The following is a 19,316-nucleotide window of genomic DNA, read 5'->3' as shown; positions in this document are numbered from 1 at the left end:
CATTGAGCTTACTTGCTTTTTGGCCCTTGGCATCACATGAGCCTGACAGGAGGGCATAATTTCTGATTAGCCAGTTTATGGGCCATTTTTGATACAGAGCACAGGTGAAGAAATATGACAAAACACAGCCTTTGACATATTTAAATATTTATTTTATAGAGTCACTTTATGTATGAAAAAGTAGTTTGATAAAAAAAGCTGCATCCTGATAGATCCACACAGATTACTGCATTCTCAACACAAGAAACCTTGGAACGAGCCTGAGCACACTGAACAGTTTCCTGTTGCCCTGCAGGAGAACATGGTCCTTTTTAAGTTCCATAATCACGCTCCCAGCTTTGAGGGCACTTGCCTCTTTGGCATACCTAGTGTGACCAGTGACCACAGTGTGAAACTTCTACCATTTAGTTTTGCTGCCATCTATATAAAGTGTTGTCATTTTTTTTAACTGCAGTTTGCCACAATGGCTGCCCAGTCCTTGCTTTGTCTCTGTCATCTTGCAAAAGACTGCTTCCAATGGAAGGGAAAGAAGATTTCCAACAGAAGAGTTCAGAAGCCGTGCTTGAAGACAAAATCACCTCAAGAGCTCATGAAGTTTCAGAGTTTTCTGCTACAGGACTTGAAAACCAAGAACCTAACAAGCGCTTTTAAAAATATATATTTATGGATACCAGGAATCTCCAGAACTATTAATGACAAATAATTAAACCACAGGATGCCTCAATTCTAGTTAGCATAAGATCTAATAAAGAGGTAGAACCTACTATGCCACAAATCCTCCTCTGTTTTCTGTGAGAGGCACACTTGTAACACTGTCAGCCCATTATGGAACAGCCAGTGTGCTAGCTGGGCTTTGATCCAGCTCCCTGCAGCTTTCGTATTTCCATACCTCATGTCTACCTTAGTACACGCGATAGAAAGGAGAAATACAAGAATGAGCTGCAGGACTGCAGTAAGTAGCAGTCAGCTTGTTTGCTCCTCAGTAGATCTACCTAAAATCATGCAAAGAGGACAATGTACTGAGGTAAACACTGAAAGGTCTGTTAAAATGCAGGGAACACAGTATATTTGAGGAGGCTGACTCCTGTGCTAAGTGGCATACTTGAATACACTACAGGCATTTGCCAGGAAGTTAAATAACTAGGTGAACCTCACAGTACAGCTGAGTGCAGCCATTTAGAAACCTGAAACTTCTGCTAGGTCCACAATCAAGCCAATAATCACAGCTCCAGATCATACAATGGCATTCTATTATTCTTCCCTTAATTTGGCCTCAAATTCTAGCACTAAACTAGCAAGTATTTTTTATAAGAGTAAACAGTGATTTTGCAAAGGTATATTTTTTCAAGGTATTCTTCAGGTCATGTAGGGTTAGCACATGGCCAAAGTCTGGGCTAACAAAAAAGTAAACGTATGGAGCCCCACTCCTTCCACTTTAGAAACTAAGTTTACTTTCCTTAAAAAGCAGCAGCAGATGATACTGCTAGAGCACTGAACTTCTGCTTGTGAGCATGCAATCTCCTTTTAGCGACTGCGTGAACTACTTGTTGAAATATTAAGGAGTAAAAACAAACATTGATCTTGACTTTATGGTAATTAAAAGATTATCTGAAGAAGCTGAAGTAACCATGTTCATACAATTAAAGGTCCTCAAATGATACCATCAAAACTGTCCTCGGTGCATTGCAGCTATCTAGCATTTTCTCCCTTCTCACACTGCTTCAGAAACAGGGCGTGTTTTGCCAGCACAAGCTTCTCCAGCTCATGTGACCAACTACCAGCCAAGTGGGAGGAACAATTACCATCTTGTCAGGCAAATATTTTTTCAATATCAAGGGAATAGATCATAATCATCAACCATTGCAATTCAGTTGGCATGCGAGCCAGGTCTGACAATTACCTCCACAGGAGGTACACATGGATGACAGGGGAGAATGTACATTGTAAGCAACTCATCTAGTCTTGAGTAAGCTTACCCTCACATGGGGTTTTCTCATGACAAAGGCTTTCAACCCTGTTTATCCTAGCAATTCCAGGATTTCTGTATTCTAGCCCACTGCAATTTTAATCTGTCAGGCCACAGAAGCTCTTAAATAGTTCTGTTCCCAAGAAAGATGAGTGAAAACTTCCCCTCTCTTGTCACCATGGGGACTACAGTCTGCTCTAGCACTCCAGCTTCAATACAGTGGCTTCTAATAACCCCTAAGGGTAGTAAAAACACTCTCACTCCCAGTACTGCATTTGCCTCAGATGTGCCCAAGCACAGGTTCACATGACATCAGATGAAAGTAGAAAGTGACTCATACACACAGCACTGTGGTCATCTTATGAAGAGCCACTAGACAAAAGAACAAAGATTCTTCTTGGAATGTCCCAGGCTGCAGCTGAACAAACCACACCTTATTGCTTTTCTAAACAGAGTTTGTCTACCTCCTTTGTAGATACCACTGGTTGTCTCCCAGAAGAAGACTAAAACCACCAAAAAAACTCCGCAATTCCTGCCTTATGCAAACTAGCTAAAACACAGGTGTCAGTGGCTGGTCAAGAATTATGACATCTTCTTAGCAGGGCACCAAATAGTGTCAGGATAAAGCAGACAATGGACAGATTTAAATCTATATTAAAAAAAAAAAAAAGACAGCATTAGATTGGAATTCTCCATACATGGAACATACTAGCATTGAATGCGCAGCAGTCTGATGGAGCAGGAGGTGGGTCTACCTGCTTTTGGCAATGAGCTGACATGAGAAAATAACCCCATTAGTGGGTCTGATCATCTTACCGATGACAAACATGAACAAGGTAGGGAGATCTTGTTTTGGAAGTGGACACTAACCGTGTTGGATCTTGCTGAAGGCCGAACACTCCTCCCACACTCACAACATTGTGTTTGTTCTCAGGGTCACCGTAACTCAGGGTTACCTGTAAAAACAAGTAAATACTCAAAACTTGTAACACTAATGCAGAAAACCAGAGTGGAGATAGCAGCGTTATTAACGAGGTCCCAAGAAAGTTTCCAGAGATGCTGCCTAATCTGAGAATGGATCACATTTGAAGGACAGTGGTTAGTTCTGATGTAAGCAACATTGGCACTGAACACCACTCAGGGCAACATGGGAGCACACACAGAAGAACTGGAAGTTGCATTGCCCTGAAGGACAAGATGAGTTTCAATTGTAAGATTTGTAAGGACATTAATTCTGCTACTATTTGTACCTTCACTAAATAACACGTTCATCCTTACCAGACATTGCCTGAAGTTTGCAATAGCAATATTTTAGCACAGGGAGAAAATATAAATATTTGCATATTAAGTAGCATGGAAAGGATTGTCATTTTTCAAATCTGAAACAAAATTTAGATCTTTGGAACACCAGGGTCCTCCACACAAGCATTGCATTAAGAATTTTTCAGGTGTCAGGTACAAGAAGACTTGCATTTTCTTTATAATTGTACATTTCCTGGGTTTTGGGTTTGCTTCATCTCATGGAACCAATGATGACCAGTGAAACAATGTATTCATGCTACAGTGAAATTCACTAAAATGAAGGGAGATGACATCACGGTGAATTTGGCCCCAAGTGCACATTTCTGCTGCCTAATACAATTGCCAGAAAAATATAACCACCCGGCACGCAGGGGCAAAACCACACTCCTGTTTACTTATCGTGCCAAGCAGTGTGATGCAGGCAACACTGCTGTATGGCCTTGTGGCTCTGTCTGCTGCCAGGGAGGTAAAATTTATCCCAGCAATTAAAAAGCAACTTGATTTTTCAGAAGCAACTAAGTTTCTTGAGATTCATACAAATTGTTCTTTAAAATGATCAAACATTTAATTATGTCAAGTACTTATATAGCTGCCTTTCTGAACAGCATCAATTAAGATAGAAACTTCGTTTGGCAAAACCAGGAACACTATTTAGCAAACTTCTACACTTCCTGCTACATGCAAAAAATCAGGGTTGAGGAGGAGATGGGGTACACCCACCTAGGCTTCATGTAGCAGAATGTGTCTCCAAAGGAGGGGACAGTTATATGACCTAGTTGTCTAGGATGAAACTGTGCTTTTCACCTAAATGAAGGAATTGACCAGGACACAGCTCTGAATGAGTCTGTAGATATCCTTCTTTGCTGAAGAGTGCTAACTCTACCCAGTGTATTCTTTCTGATCAGACTGAGGTGTAATTTTAAACACAAGACATGAGGCACAGCCCTACCTGCTGCAGCACAGACTCGCCTTGCAGTCTCTGCAGATTTTCCAGGTGGGAATGGAACAATGGGCTGTGCAGCAGCTTTACCTCCAGCAGCCCTTCAATGATGTAGCCAATAGTGCAGTCGTCAGGAAGACGTACTCTTTCTGCAGTACTAATGAAATTGCCCAGGCTGTGACAGAGAGCATAGGAGACAAGCCAAAATGTGTTTTAGAGCCTCCCAAACATGTACTGATGGAGCTTAGCTAGGAACAATGCTTACCTCGCCCAGGGACTCATCTTCAGGGCAAGACCTCGGCTGATACAGAACCCAGCTCCACCTGTGGCAAACCAGAATTTCACTGTTGTCTTCTGAAGAGCAAAAAGAAAAAACACACAGCAGTTACTGATAATCAGCTTTTTGTATTTGGCTGGGCAGGGAAGGGAACTCAAGGTTTATTTGATATCGCATGAGAGTCAGAACAAGGATACAGATGACTCCCTATTTGTTTAGGCTGCTGAAAGCAGCTAGCTGTTCTCTCAAATGAAACTATCTTGAAACAGACAGCAGGTGAACCATCAAAATAGCATAAGGGAGGTAGCACAGATGAAATGGGAAATGATAGACTCACTTCCACACAATTACATCTGTCCCCTATTCATTTTAACCAAGGGTCATAGCCAGCTCAGGGTTACTGAGGATGTCAAAGGTGGTCCATATATATATTGGCTCCATGTCCAAGGAGACTATTTTGTTGTGCAGTCTTCCCTAACAACCTGCTTTATAACTGACGTTCTGGCCAGTGGATTGATATATCTTTAAAGAGACCTGCCAGTGCAGGTGACCTGGTTAGTATTTTTTCCTTAGCACATGTATCTTGTGATTGAGGTATGTTTGCTCCCAGTCCTTGGAAACCTAGTAAACACTTTATATTGGAAATGCTTTATTTATCCAGCAAGCTTTTGTCACCCATGTGAAGTTGGTTCAAGATGATGACAATGTGTGTGATACTGCATTCAAAACAAATAAAAACCCCCTTGAACTCCCATCCAAACTCCCAAGTCCTAAAATAAGGAACACTGCTGCCAAAAGCTACTAAAGGAAAAGTAAGAGTCAAGGTGGCGAGGCCCTGCTAAGCTCAGTGTGAGGGAGATCACAGCATACATGAGTAAAGGAACAGAAACAGATAGCCATCCAGGAGACAACCTCCACATGCACATATGTATGTGCATACATATACATACAACATCAGGCTGAAGGTGCATTTAACTCAGCATCCTGCCTCTGAAAATTACCATCACCAGGTTCATTTCTTGCAGATTAAATCACTTGGGTTTATAGGGGAGTCCTATGAATTGTCAAGGTTTTAAAGGCTTAGAAGATTGGGATGCCTCTCGGATAAATTGAAAACACTTGCGTACTGATCCATCACTTTGGACATGGTCAGCTGCTTCAATGGGATGGTCCAGACTCGGTCGCCCCACATACACATCCTGGCTATGTGAGAAGGCAGACAAGAGATGTAGGAGAGTCCGAGGATTCACATAGTTGTCATCGTCCACATGGCAAAACCATCTTCAAACAAAACAAAGCAAGAAGTTATAGGGATAAAAAAATGAGTTATAGGTTTACAACTGAGTCATAGTCTTTCAGGCTTGGAGCAGAAAGTATTTATCGTCCCAAATTACAGAATAGGATATATGAAAGCACCCACATCTAAATCTGCAAAGAGGCTGAAATTAATAACCTCCTCCTTTCCACCTTTCAGATGATGCTTGTTTACAAACACTGCTTCATGCTGTGCTCCCTTTCCTGCACTCATCCCTACATTTTAGCTAATACTACATTCCTTACTGGAACAGAGATGGTTACTCAAGTTTCCTGTAAGCACAGAACTGGAAGAAACAAAGTCAATTGGAACAATGTGTTTCACTTACTTTTGCCCAGATTCCAGGAATTTATCATATTCCACAGACATCTTGCAGCAGAGAGCTTGCCGAGTATGGACAGCGGAACAGTTGGTGTTGATCATATGATCCCCTAGAAGAATAAAGATCAGCCCTTTCAGGTCTGAGAAGCATGTGTAGTCAAAAAAAGACTACAAAAGAAGTGCACATTTGGTACTAATACTGTACATATGAGGTGCACATGGTGCACGCATGGAGAAGAAACTGCAGGACAGGCAGGGCTCACAGGTTACCCATCTGGCATGCAAGCTGCAGAGGTCAAAAAATTGTGTGAATGCATAAAAACAAGTGAGGGTATATAAATAGTGTCATGAGATGTGTGCAAAAGAAATACCTATATATAACTTTGGACCACATAAGCTTACTAACAAGAAGAAAAGGGGTGCAAAAGTGAACCCAGTATTCTGGAAGTTCCAGGCATCTTGTCCAGGTGGCAATTAGAGAGAAATTTTCTCTATTTTCTCCATCTTAACTTCCCCAGTTGCTTGTACAGCACAAAATAAAGACTTCTATAGAAAGTATGAAAGAACCAAAACTCAGTTATAATAGACAGCATGCAGCTGTGCTGCTACACAGCTCACCTGCTTTCAGGCGTAGCTCCCGATCCTCCCAGTCTGTGAATATAAACGTCTGTGGGAGACAAAAATGGTGTGTCTACATTTAAGAACTTCAGATTCTAATTTTAAATTTGCTCAGTTTCAGTTAGAATTCAGAATGTTTTGTCTCTCTTGGAAGTTTGTTTCACAGTAGCCACTGGAATGGGGGAGGGAGTCGGGGTGCAGAAACCCCCAGCAACTTCAATCCCTGTCTTATGTATTACATTTTTTCATTACATACCAGAAGAATGTAATTTCAATAAAGCAGGCTGTATTTTACCCTCCTTGTCTCACGGTACAGACAACTGATTTCCAGACAGAAAGGATTTTGGTCTTTTTTGGTACTACCTCCTCTCTCTGGCTAGGAATCATCCACAGCTGCCAAGCAGGTAAAGAATGCAAGTCAGGGTGGGAAGCGGCAGGTGGTTAACAGAGTCTTGTTCCAATTCCTGGATAAAATCCCATTAATATACTTGAACGGACTAAAATTCTGAAACAAAGGAACAAATTTTATGTTCTACAGAAAAACTTAAGTACTTAGTCCAAAATATCGGCTTAGATGCATCATCACCAGGAATCTTTCACTATCATGAAAGCACTTTCTACAGTCATACAGAAATCAGCAAACTATGTCTGCTTGGACTACCGATCCCATATTGCAGGTAACTGGCCTAATCAGCAACGAACTCTTTTAGAAGCGTGTTCACACCAACCGTTTATATAAAACGACTTTCCAGAGTCTTACAAAGAAAGCCTCTTTTAAAGTAAGGAAGAAAAACTCCGCGAGAGTGCAGTAGCTGCCCTGGAAAGCGCAGGGCCGAGGCTCCCGGCTGCCCCTGCCCGCTGGCAAAGTCTCTCACCTGTCTCCTCGCTTGGGAGATCCAGGTTTGGAGGAGCAAGTCCAGCCGGCTCTTATGGTATTTCCTCGTGGTCTTCACCGCAATAAAGATGTCCTTCAGCTCTAGGCTCTCCCTGGCCGAGCTGCCGGCAGTCCCGAGGCGGCCCCTCCGCGCAAGTTGCGAGCTACCCGCGAGGCCTCCGCCACGGCCGCCGGCGCCGGGCCCGCTGCGTGGCGCTCCGGCAGAGCCTTCGGGGCCCGCGCGGTGCGGCGGGGGCGCGCTGGGCCCGGCGGCGGCGGGCGGCGGGCGGGGCACGGCGGGGCGCTGCCCCCGCGGCAGCAGCAACAGCAGGAGGGCGGCGGCGCCCAGGGACAGCAGAACCCCGGCCCTGCGCAGCCCCAGGCAAGGACCGTTCATGCTGCAGCCCCGCGGGCACCCGCCGCAGGATGCGGCCACCTCATGGCCCCGCACTCCGGGAGAGTGGCGGCGGCCCCGCGGAGGGAGCGCCCGGAGGTCGTCGAGCCGCCGCCGCCGCCACGGGGCCGAGCGGGGCCGCGGCCCCTTTAAGAGCTTCACCTGTCGGCCGCGGCCTCGCCTCGACGCGCGGCCCGGAAACGGAAGCGGAGCGGGAGGGGCGGGCGGCCGGAAGCGGCGGCGTGAGGGGAGGATGCCGCTGCCCGTCCAGGTCTTTAACCTGCAGGTATGGGGCAGCCGTGTCGCGCTGGCCCGGCCCGGCGGGCCTCGCCGCGTTCCGCCGCGTTCCGCCGCGTTCCGCGCCCCTCCCACGCGGGGTCTGAAACCCCTGCTCGATCGCGGCCTCCGGGGGCGCCGTGCGGCCTTCTCCTTGGGCTCCACGGGGAGGGAGCGGCTATCGGCTGGCCTTGAGCCCTCGCTCGCCCTTCCATCGGGTCTTTGTCGCTTCCGCCGCCGTTCGCGAGGAGCAGTGCTCCGCCAAGCATCCTCCGGCACCCGTGGCGTCCCCCGCCGCTGCGGTGGCCCCGTGTTCGAGTCCCGCGGTGTCCGTGCCGCAGGCAGGGCTGAAGTGGTGGCGGAGGGTGTGGTGATACGGCCCAGTGAGGAGGAACTGAGAGTCTGTAGTGCAGGGGAGAGCCCCAGGAGCGCCGAGTGGGTCGGTGACACTAGGTACCTGCAAAGGTTATCCTTTGCAAGTTTTAGGAGTAGCGTATCTGCCTCAGGGCACGGGGCTTTGGGCAGTGAGGAGAGGATGAGGGGACAGTTCAGCATCCAACTCAGCTCCTTCGTTAGTGACTGTCCTGTACTGTACCTCGTCCAGCAACAGATGACACCTATTCCTGCCGAGTACAGCAGGAGACTTCAGCTCAGGCACCAGCATATCTGCTTGTGTGAGGCCTGGTGAGGTAGCCTCAACAAAGTGCCCGTTGGGGCTCAGGAAATCTTGGGGAGTGGTTGTTTATTATTTGCTCTGTGAGTAGTTTTTAAGTCAACCTTGCATCTTCCTTTCAAAATAAAGAGCTTGAAAATGTTTGAGTTTGTTTGCCCTGCTGGGACTTTCAGCCCACTTGTGTTTCTCCTTGTCTGGGAGTTAAGTGAGAAATGCAGAGTGCAGACTCTCAGCGTAGCAAGGCACAAATTGTTCTGTCCCACCAGCTGGAATTACAGTTACCTTTGTAATGCTGTTTTCAGGAGTCTGTAATTGAGTTTTTACTATGGCAGGCAACTGCAGCCTAAACAAACTAACCTTGGCACTTAGTGTTAGTGATATAAGAAAAAGTAGAACATAGATAAAAGTGGAAGAAGTAATGGTCTCAGCATATAGGGAATTGCCTGATTTTATGCACAGTTTGCCTGGGGGGTGATCTAGACAATCAAAATTTCCTCTGTGCCTTCCCTCCCTCCCTTTCTTTCATGGAAAGGTTAGTAAACTAGGAAACAAATGTTTTTGTGCTTCACTTGCTTTTACTTCAGATTTTGGGAGATTTCATTGGTGAGATATGTATTTGATATGTATCAGTTGGTGAAAGAATAAGGCTGCCAGACTGTGGGTGAGTGTAATTTTTAGAGATAGGAAATCTGGATCTTCCCTGTTCCTTCTCACAGAAAAACTCAACCAAACAAACAGTCAACCCAGTCCAAAAAAACCTCAATCTTTGATTTCTTAACAAACAGTAAAATCAGTAAAAATATGGAAATAATCAGATGGGGAATGGGGAAAAGGTGGTTAGTGTGTGAGAGATCCACTTTTGCAATTTACACCAAATCAAGCTTATATACAATATGTGTACAGATTAGCATTTTATAAGAAGACAGTCTGCTAAGTTTTCCTCACTTTATTTCTTCACAGCAATTCCTAGGAGGACTGTTCAGCACTCTGACTAGAAGGAGACAAAATAATTTTGTGCCAGAAGACCAGTTAGTTTGTGGAATGGGATAGCAAGCTGGTCTTACCTGGAGTACATGCAGGGGCTGTAGCAGTGCAGCTGTGCTGAAGTCACTGCATTGGTGTGAGTCCTTATGGCTCAAAGCAGTGCAGGATATACTGGGAGAGAATAAAATTCTGTTGTTTCTTCAAAAGAGGCTCTATCTGAGCAATTGAACTTGAAAACTCTAGTAAGATAGTTTGACTAATGGCAGATCCCTGCAGTGCAGACAAACCGTTCCTTGCGATGTTGGAAACTCTGAAATTTCATTCTGCGTTCTGTTCTTTATGGTTTCTAATACTTGTAAGAAGTGTGACAGTTTTTGCCTCTTCCCTCCCCTCCCCCGTCCCCCCACCAAAATATTATTTCTAAGCATTAAAGCAATTTTGAAAGGTTGTGGTGAGTTTTTTGGTACATTTTGCCTTTTGGAATTTCTTGATCTGAGTGTTAACACCTGCTCTTGCTCAGAGAAGAGAAATGGAATGCATATGCATATCTCAGATACTTTGTAGAATCAGATTTATTGACCTCTTCATTTTTTCACTTGATAATTTACCAACCCAGATAAACTGCTCGGTGTGAATGCTAAGCCATGCTGCTTCCTGCATTAGACCAAACATCATGCTGACTGGTGTTGTTGCTAGAGAAAAATCCTAAGCATATCAAAAGACTGAGGAGTGCTTTTTCATTTTTAAAATGTAACACATATTTAAGCAAGTCCTTAATAGCTCGAATAACATAGTTATTTCCTGCTCAAATGTAATAAGCTGCTTTTGACCTAGTTTTGCTATTTTAGGGTGCAGTGGAGCCCATGCAGATTGACGTAGATCCACAAGAAGATCAGCAAAACTCACCTGATATCAACTATGTGGTGGAGAACCCCACGCTGGTACGTGCTGCTGAGGGCTGTGGGTATATTTCTTGAGTATGGTCTCTTCCTTTAAGAATTTTGAAAAAATCCCTTCTGAAAAATCTTAAAGCTAATTAGTCTTAACCACAAAAGCATCACAACTGAAATTTTTAAACGGTAAATTGTAATGTAGAGCATATTGCTGAGGAAATTACTAAAGTTTGAAGAAAGCAGACATGGACTAATCTTACTGATTTTTGAGTTGTTTTGCCCTCCTTGAGGGGGTCAGGTCTGCAGGAAAAGCTGTGCACATATAAAATGTGCAGGTCACAGTGTAGTAGCCTGATTTAGTGTGTCCATTTTCACCTTCTGAGGCCAGATTCTGTTGGCAGGATTTGGAGCAGTATGCGTCCAGCTACAGTGGGCTGATGCGAATCGAGCGGCTGCAGTTCATTGCTGATCACTGCCCACAGCTGCGGGTGGAGGCTCTCAAGATGGCTCTGTCATTTGTCCAGAGAACTTTTAATGTTGATGTGTATGAAGAAATCCACAGAAAGCTGTCTGAGGCCACGAGGTACTAACAGGCCATGGGAACCTGGGGAGTTTTCCTGACAGAGTTAAGAGTGATGTCCTGCACTGGAGGACTTTGCATGTAATACCAGCGTGTCCCTTACGTGAATTGTTTTTGCCCTTAGAATTTAATAGCAGCAAAATGTATGTTCATGCTTTTTTAAAAGGTAAAGCATGGAAGGCATTATCTCATTCTGAAACCTGTGTGCTTTAAAAAGCTGCAGGTAGATATTGAAGTGAGTTTAGTCCTTGCAACTGCCTCAAATATTAATGAACATATTTGTTTTTCCTGAGGTAGATTATGGAGACATGTTCTAGATGCGTTTGTTTTCATAAGTTAATACCTAATCTAGCTCTTTGCCTTGTTTTGGTTTGCTGTTTCCTTTCTCCCCTCTCCCCCCCACCCCGCTCTAAAAATGGGTTTACTGTTAAGGATAACCTTTGATATCTCACTTATCCATCCAGCTTCCCATCTTTGCATTATTTTTGTTGCTATGCTTATTTCACAATTTCCTGTCTGTTTTGCATGGGGAGTCTTTACCTCGTGTGTGACAGTATGTTCATCCTAAGATCATTAGGATAATTTTGTGAGGTATTTGTAAACACCTGTGATGCTTGTGTTACTGTTTGCACTGGATGTTTTAGCAATATGTTTCTTTTGCCCCATTACCCTTATTTTCTCTTTGGTCTATTTTATGTATGCGGTACTGTTTGTTAGGGTAACATTGCCAGGCGCTTAGCAGACTTCTGTTTTGAAACGTATTCAGCCTAATAGCCTTATTCAAATACTTTTCTTTCAGAGAACTGCAAAATACACCCGATGCTGTCCCTGATAGTGGAATTGAACCCCCTCCTCTTGACACAGCTTGGGTTGAAGCTACACGCAAAAAAGCTCTTCTTAAACTGGAGAAACTCGATACAGATCTGAAAAATTACAAAGGGAACTCCATCAAGGAGAGTATCAGGTGAGATGCAAAAGGCTCTACTGGAGCAAGGAAGAGCATTTTGTTCCTCCATGCACTTAACATGGGATGTGCCCTTAGGTCAGTGTGTTGAGTTACTTGTTTAGAACAAACTGCCTTTGTCCCTTTCTGGGCATACAGTTCATTGATGTTTTAATTCCCATCCTCCAGGAGAGGCCATGATGATTTAGGTGATCATTACCTGGACTGTGGGGACCTCAGCAATGCTCTCAAGTGTTACTCACGAGCCCGTGATTACTGCACCAGTGCTAAACATGTCATCAACATGTGTCTCAATGTTATCAAGGTAGGAGGATTTGCAGGCAAAGGTACCTGGTGTCTTTGTGATATCTGCTGTGAAGTTGCCCCCCATACTTGGCTCTTTTGTCCGCAATGAGCGCCATTTATCCATGCCTGCCCCATGCTGTTTCTGGCTCTCTACAGGTCAGTGTCTACCTCCAGAACTGGTCTCATGTTTTGAGCTATGTAAGCAAGGCAGAGTCTACACCAGAAATTGCAGAAGTAAGATCCTGCTCTTTAACTTCCATAAATTTTCCCATTTTTTTCCTGTTTCCAAATTTGTAAAGTGATTTCTTCCTTTCCCCCTTTACGTCTTCTGTCATGATATATGTGTACAAAATCCGACTTATGGTAAAAACCGATATTTCCATTCTCAGTTTTGCCATATTTCCCAAGACAAATAAGATTAAGTCATCTTGCCATTGAGATTGGCAAGTTAATTATGAGGGTGAAATATCCTGGGGACAGTTGTAAGCAAAATAGCTTTCATACTGCTTGCTCACTTCTGCTTTGTTTTATGCTTTAGCAAAGAGGAGAAAGAGATAGCCAGACACAAGCAATTCTCACCAAACTGAAATGTGCAGCAGGTGAGTGAGTCCTTCAGCTTCCTGTATGGTTTCCCTGTCTTTCTACCTGTTAGCTGTCTGTAGGGCTCTTGGGTTTATTTTTTTCTCTCATATTTGACAGACTTTGTATTTCCATAACAGACATGCAAAATTTAATTAAGCTGGTGAGATAGAACTGCTGGTTTTTGCCATCTCTTTCTTCTCCCTGAGTTTCTTCAGAGAGGATACCTGTGTGAGTTAATGCAGTTCAAAGGATGCTTGATACAGTCTGAGGATCTTGTTTTACTTCACTAGTGAAGGCACTAGCAACCATGTGGGGGCCTTTCCTACTCCCTAGATTTTTCAATTTCCCTTAATTTGTATACTGTCATAAAAAAAGGACTGACTTTTTCTGGTTCCTAGGCTTGGCTGAACTAGCTGCCCGGAAGTACAAACAGGCAGCAAAGTGCTTCTTGTTGGCATCATTCGATCACTGTGATTTCCCTGAGGTGAGGACCAAGAGGGAGCTGTGTACAGGTCTTGGAGGGGATGCAGTTCTTCCAAGTATTAGGTTGTAAAATTCAGATATTGTAGTTATTCTTGCAGCATTCCTATATAGTTTGGTGGTGCTGTGAACGGTGCTGGTTGGTTGGTTTGTTTTTGGTTTTTTTAAGTCTCTGTTCTTGGCTTCTCTAAGTGTTCTATTCTAGATCACATAAGAGTTACCTGTGAGGTTTATAATTCTGTGTTGCTAAATCAACCAAAACCTCCTGAAATTGATGTCTGCTCTCTTAGCAGTGTTACTGCTCTGGCCCTTCACCCCACACACTGGGTGAGAGCAAGCTGAGTGCTTCCACTCCATTTGATAAGGACTAATCTTGTCACTACTTGAAAGAAATGCCTGGGATAGAAGACTCAATGCTCCCTTAGGCCATTTTGGTAGTCAGTGACAGCTTGCTCTCTGTCTCACCCTCTCTCTGTAGCTGTTATCTCCCAGCAATGTGGCTGTGTATGGTGGGCTCTGTGCCCTGGCTACATTTGACCGTCAGGAACTGCAACGAAATGTTATCTCCAGTAGGTGAGTGATGCCTTGAGTGATGTTTGTAGGTACTGGACATCTTTTGGAACATGGGACTTGGGTTAAGAGTGTATTCTGGCAGGAATATTTCTCATACACGAGAGAAAGAATCACTGAGCCTTAACTTGGCTTTAGCATTAAGTGCTATTTCACTGTACAAAACACATTGGTTAGTCACAGCTGAAATTTTCTTAGTTTACGTTTCTTGCCCAGGTTAAGTCCAGCATCTGCATAGCCCAGTTGTCTGTCTCCATCAGTACTTCATATCAGATATTAAATCGAGGGACACAGTCCTCTGTCAAAGGCAGCTGTTAGGATAATTTGCCTTCATGTTGCCCCTTGTTCTGGTGTGTGTTAATAATTAAAACAATTTAGTAATTAATAGTACACCTTGGAGCGTAATCTAACTATGACATACAGAAGGTTAAGAGAATTACAGACTTTGGAAGAAAGTGGATATTGAGTGTCATAGATTGAATTGCAATGGCACTGAATTCCTGTCAGCTAGATGTACAGAAGCAGTAATCTTAAATTGCTGTGGAATAGGGGTTGTTAACCTTTTTTGTGGGCTGATATGTTGGGTGAGATCCCAAGGTTTAAAAATCTGTGATGGTGAACTGGGAGTGTGCTGAGTAAAAGTGTACATCCCTAAGATTTACCACACTCACAATAGCTTGTTTCTCTGAGAAACTGGCATGCTTGACTTGTCTATGGCATGCTGTACTTAAAGAAGGCTGTGCTTTCAAAGGAGACACAGAGCTAGCCAGCACGGACTACAGTATGACATTTGTTTGCTGGTGGTGTATCCTGATTTTGACCTATTCACATTCATGATTTTGTTTTGTGTGGACGAGCACTTCTACTACTTGGTTTGTCAAAAGTCTTTTGTCTTCTTTCATCACAGCTCTGATGCTGTGCTCTATCTCTCTGTGTTCCAGGCTCCCAGCCCTGGTGAAAATGGGCTGTCTGGTCTGTTAGAGGGTAAATTCTTGGAATCTTCAAATGATAGTGAGAGTTTTTAACCTTGCGACTTGGAGTGATGAAGTTATGGGGTATTTAAGTGGCAGGTTCCAATATCTGATCATTGCCATCTTTATCTGTAGCTCCTTCAAATTGTTTTTGGAGCTGGAGCCACAGGTTCGTGACATCATCTTCAAGTTTTATGAATCTAAGTACGCTTCATGCCTGAAGATGCTGGATGAGATGAAGGTGAGTTGCGGGAGAGCAGTGCAGAGCAGACCCTAAAAGTTCCTTTTGCCTAGCCTTTTGTGAGAAGCAGTGATTGTCAAAAGTAGATACTAAATGTTCAGCTCTTCTGTGTCTTCTGTATCTCCTGATGTGGTGCATGGAAATTAGGAGCAGTTTATTCATAGAGAGAAATTATAAGCATCTAAAACATATTCCTAATTCTTTTATTCATTATTGTTTTATCGTATTGTTTTGCTGTAGTATAATATTCTTAAGGTTTAAGTATATATACATAAATGTTTCAGAACACAGGAATAATAGATTTTTCCAGATTGCTTCTCAGCTTCTGATGTGGTTTGTTGTTTTGCACAGGACAACCTGCTGCTAGATATGTACCTTGCACCTCATGTCAGGACACTTTATACCCAGATTCGAAATCGTGCCCTTATCCAGGTAATTGTTCCTGTCATCCCAGAGGTGGATAAACAGGGGGATAGGCCATTTCTTTGGAATTGCTTGTCCCCTAGTTTCTTAGTGGGTGGAGAGTGCAACTGAATATTTTCTTCTTCTTCTTAGTACTTCAGCCCCTATGTGTCAGCAGACATGCGCAAGATGGCCACTGCTTTTAACACCACAGTGGCTGCTCTGGAAGATGAGCTCACTCAGCTGATCTTGGAGGGACTGATCAACGCCAGAATAGACTCACACAGTAAGGTGAGTGCATTTCACCCACGGATTAGAGACTGAACAGGTTTACTAAGCTTAGAAACTCTCCATTCCTGAGAAACTTGGAAGGTGCATTCATCTCTTGGGCCTGGTGTGTTCAGTAGGGGTGAGCTGTGTGTGACCTCAGGCTCCATAATGCCTTAGCTGTATTCCTGCTGTGGAGCCCTGGCACAGCTCCCATGTACAGCTCTCTGTATTGGTTACAGATTCTGTATGCTCGAGATGTAGATCAGCGCAGCACAACTTTTGAGAAGTCTTTACTGATGGGCAAAGAGTTTCAGCGCCGTGCCAAAGCAATGATCCTGCGAGCCGCAGTCCTGCGCAACCAGATCCACGTCAAGGTATGGGCGTGCTAAACAGGTACTTCAAGGCAGTGTTAAGATTTTAATTTTTCTTTTTTAAAGTAAAACTGAAAGTTGGTAAATTGAAGATTCTGGAAGGGAGTGAATCTATCATGTTCCTGATTGGACAAGTTCTTAGAGTAGTAAATACTTAATCTATAAGGAACAGGTGTTTCTAGCCAGTAGATTAACCTGCTTGTACAGTTCAGAATCTCCTTTGAAGTTTATATGGTTGGGTTAATTCTGAATAACTCCTTTGGTCCAGTCCTTGATAGATATATCTTTTATCTTCTCGATGAAGATTGTTTGAAGTAATTTTTTCAGCAGAGGAAGTTAAAAAAGCATTAATTGTTAGGAGTATTCCTTCTGGATTGCAGTTTGAAAAGGATGCCTTTAGGGAGGATAGGCCATCTGCACAAAATTTATTAATTCCTATAGAATATTAATCCCTGTGATTACTAAATGTCAGGTAGGATTCAATTTCTGGGGTCAACAGCAGTAAATAAGAGTGGCTTAAAAGTTCTGGTTTGACTTTTTGAGGAAAAGTTTTTGTGAACTATAGAAGTTGTTAATACAAAACCATCATTAATGAACCTGGGGGTATGCTCTACCCCTGCTGCCATCCTGCTGTGCTTCACCTGTGCTTTATTTTGTCTCTCAGGAAGCAGGCTGCAGAATATTTACACATGACTAACTAGGATGTGTTTTGGTCTTGTTGCAGTCTCCTCCGAGGGAAGGTAGCCAAGGGGAGCTCACTCCAGCTAACAGCCAATCCAGAATGAGCACCAACATGTGAAAAACTTCGTGCACTACCAAAAGAAATGGTCCCTCAGGACTGTGCCCAGTGTCTCACCCACTAACTGCTGAGCTTCACAAACTGTCCCTATCTCCCTCACTTCTTGCTCGGATTGAGAGAGTCAGGGTTGGTGGTGGATAATATGAATATTCCAGTAACTTCAATTCTCCTTGAAATTTTTTTTAAAAACAGCATCCCTACAAATGGGTCATCATTTCACTTTTGTTAGAAAACCTTCACTCTCCTTCCACCACTCCATAAAGAGCTGTCAGGTTATCCATACAGATGCTGAGTTGAGAGTTTTTCAGCTGCTAATAGCTTTCTTGTTTCAAAGCTGCAAAAATAGTTAGTTGAATGGACAGGCACAATATAAGATGAATTTTGCTGGCCTGAAAGTATTGCCTCAATTTTGAGCAATGCTGAGCTTTCTGTTTTCCAAGTAAACTTTTAAGTGCATTGCTCTCAATTATGGAGCTAGAGTTCTGATGGGGGAGGAGATTTCCTTTGAGAAACTTGGAGAATTTTCACCTGTACCAGAAAACATGGCATTGCTTCCATGCATTCAGTCACAGGCCTTTATTTTAGGGTTTTATGTTTACCTGCAGCCAGGTTCTCTCTCTCTCTGGTCTCTATATTCAAAGAACTGTTTCCTGATGTGTTTCCCTCTTGTGTGTTACCTGGCTTTAGGGTCCAGTGTTATCATAGCAGTAAATCTCTACTTCATGCAAATATTGCTGCTTGCCCAGTCTTACTGCCATAGTGTGTGATGGTTTCCCCACATGTACAACAGTTCTTTGGGGTAGAATGGATAAATGCCATAAAACAGCACTGAAATCTTGTGGAAGCCCTAAAAAGAGTCAGTCTAGTGCCCACTCTCCAGGTGCATCTATTCTGCTTTTCCTTTTACAAAGGGGTTAAAGGTGGCAACCCAGTGTGTGTGTGTGTGTGTTGTGTGTGTGTGTTCTTCCTGTGTTCATGAAAAGAGATATGCACTGAATTTTCTGAAGTCACTTCAGCCTTGTATTCATCTAATCCATAAAGTAAGCCGAGAATTTTGATCCAGCCCTGACTGGCCTGGCAAGTGACTACAGATGTTACTTTTAATGTGTTCATGCTTTTTTTTCTAAAAATAAGTTGTTATATCTAGTGCATTAAACAGCAGGATTAAAAAACTTCTGAGTATTTGGAATTTTGTGTTAAAAAGTTGGATTTTAGGTATTCTAATCTCAAGACATTGATTTTTTTGCTAAGCTTCATAATGTTTCATAGATGATTGTGTTTTGCTTTCTGATCTGGTTGGAGATGTAGCTTGGATGAACTGTAAAGAAAGTGCAGTTTGAAGGAACATTCGAGCAGCAAAATTCGTGTAGCAACAGTGGTTTCTCCTGGCTTTCCATGTTTTTTATTACTTAGGTGCTGAAAATGGAAGCAGTAGTTTCTGTGAGGTCTTTGGTTACATTTGGCATGGAAAAATTCTCCCATTTTTGAGGGAAGAACTTAGTGTTGAGCATCGCTGATGGCCAGTTTTGTGAGAAAGGCAAGTTGAGTCCTTGGGTAAATTGCTGTACATAAGAAATGCAGGGAAAGTACTGTTATGCTTTCTGTTTGTGCTGAAGGAAAGCTTTTCAGAACTAAAATGCTACTCAAGCATTCTTGCTTTCTTCCCCAGATGGGTCAGTGATACTATTTATAAGGAAAAGATGTTAACACTGTGCTCTTTAGGAGATGGTTTTGCATCCCAGTGAAGTGCACCGTGCCAGTTGGCTGGCTGTGCTCCCGCTTTCGCGAGTTTTATTTTATTTATTTGTACCTGTCCCTTGATGGAGGATTTCTGCTGCAGGACTCCTCAGTGCTGTCTTGAGCTGACTGGAGTCTCTGTACTTCCAGACACCAGCAGCATCACACATCCCTCAGCAGCCACTGGGGGCCCACAAGGTGGCAACAGCAGTTTCAAGCTCTGGCTGTGGC

The 19,316-nt window shown here is 43.5% G+C and overlaps 2 protein-coding genes across 2 annotated transcripts; one reads left to right on the top strand and one right to left on the bottom strand.

Annotated features, from left to right (window-relative positions):
- Nucleotides 1–130: 130 nt before the first annotated feature.
- On the bottom strand, nucleotides 131–8,010 carry RFNG (RFNG O-fucosylpeptide 3-beta-N-acetylglucosaminyltransferase). Its single transcript, XM_068209808.1, has 8 exons — nucleotides 7,615–8,010; nucleotides 6,740–6,788; nucleotides 6,129–6,231; nucleotides 5,613–5,766; nucleotides 4,474–4,562; nucleotides 4,218–4,383; nucleotides 2,837–2,922; nucleotides 131–2,615 (listed from the first exon to the last, which is right to left on the bottom strand). The coding sequence occupies exons 1-8, from the start codon at nucleotides 8,008–8,010 to the stop codon at nucleotides 2,549–2,551; spliced, it is 1,110 nt and encodes a 369-aa protein (XP_068065909.1). The 3' UTR covers nucleotides 131–2,548.
- Nucleotides 8,009–18,470, top strand: GPS1 (G protein pathway suppressor 1). The gene is made up of 14 exons (XM_068209801.1): nucleotides 8,009–8,293; nucleotides 10,789–10,881; nucleotides 11,235–11,416; nucleotides 12,213–12,377; nucleotides 12,546–12,681; nucleotides 12,819–12,896; nucleotides 13,201–13,261; nucleotides 13,643–13,728; nucleotides 14,203–14,297; nucleotides 15,401–15,506; nucleotides 15,858–15,938; nucleotides 16,062–16,199; nucleotides 16,418–16,552; nucleotides 17,274–18,470. The coding sequence occupies exons 1-14, from the start codon at nucleotides 8,009–8,011 to the stop codon at nucleotides 17,346–17,348; spliced, it is 1,716 nt and encodes a 571-aa protein (XP_068065902.1). The 3' UTR covers nucleotides 17,349–18,470.
- Nucleotides 18,471–19,316: the final 846 nt, after the last annotated feature.

The sequence above is a fragment of the Anomalospiza imberbis genome, chromosome 19, assembly GCF_031753505.1.
Source record: "Anomalospiza imberbis isolate Cuckoo-Finch-1a 21T00152 chromosome 19, ASM3175350v1, whole genome shotgun sequence".
Classification (NCBI taxonomy): Eukaryota; Metazoa; Chordata; class Aves; order Passeriformes; family Viduidae; genus Anomalospiza; species Anomalospiza imberbis.
Note: the sequence above shows the minus strand (reverse complement) of the source record. Positions and strands in the feature narration are given on the sequence as shown.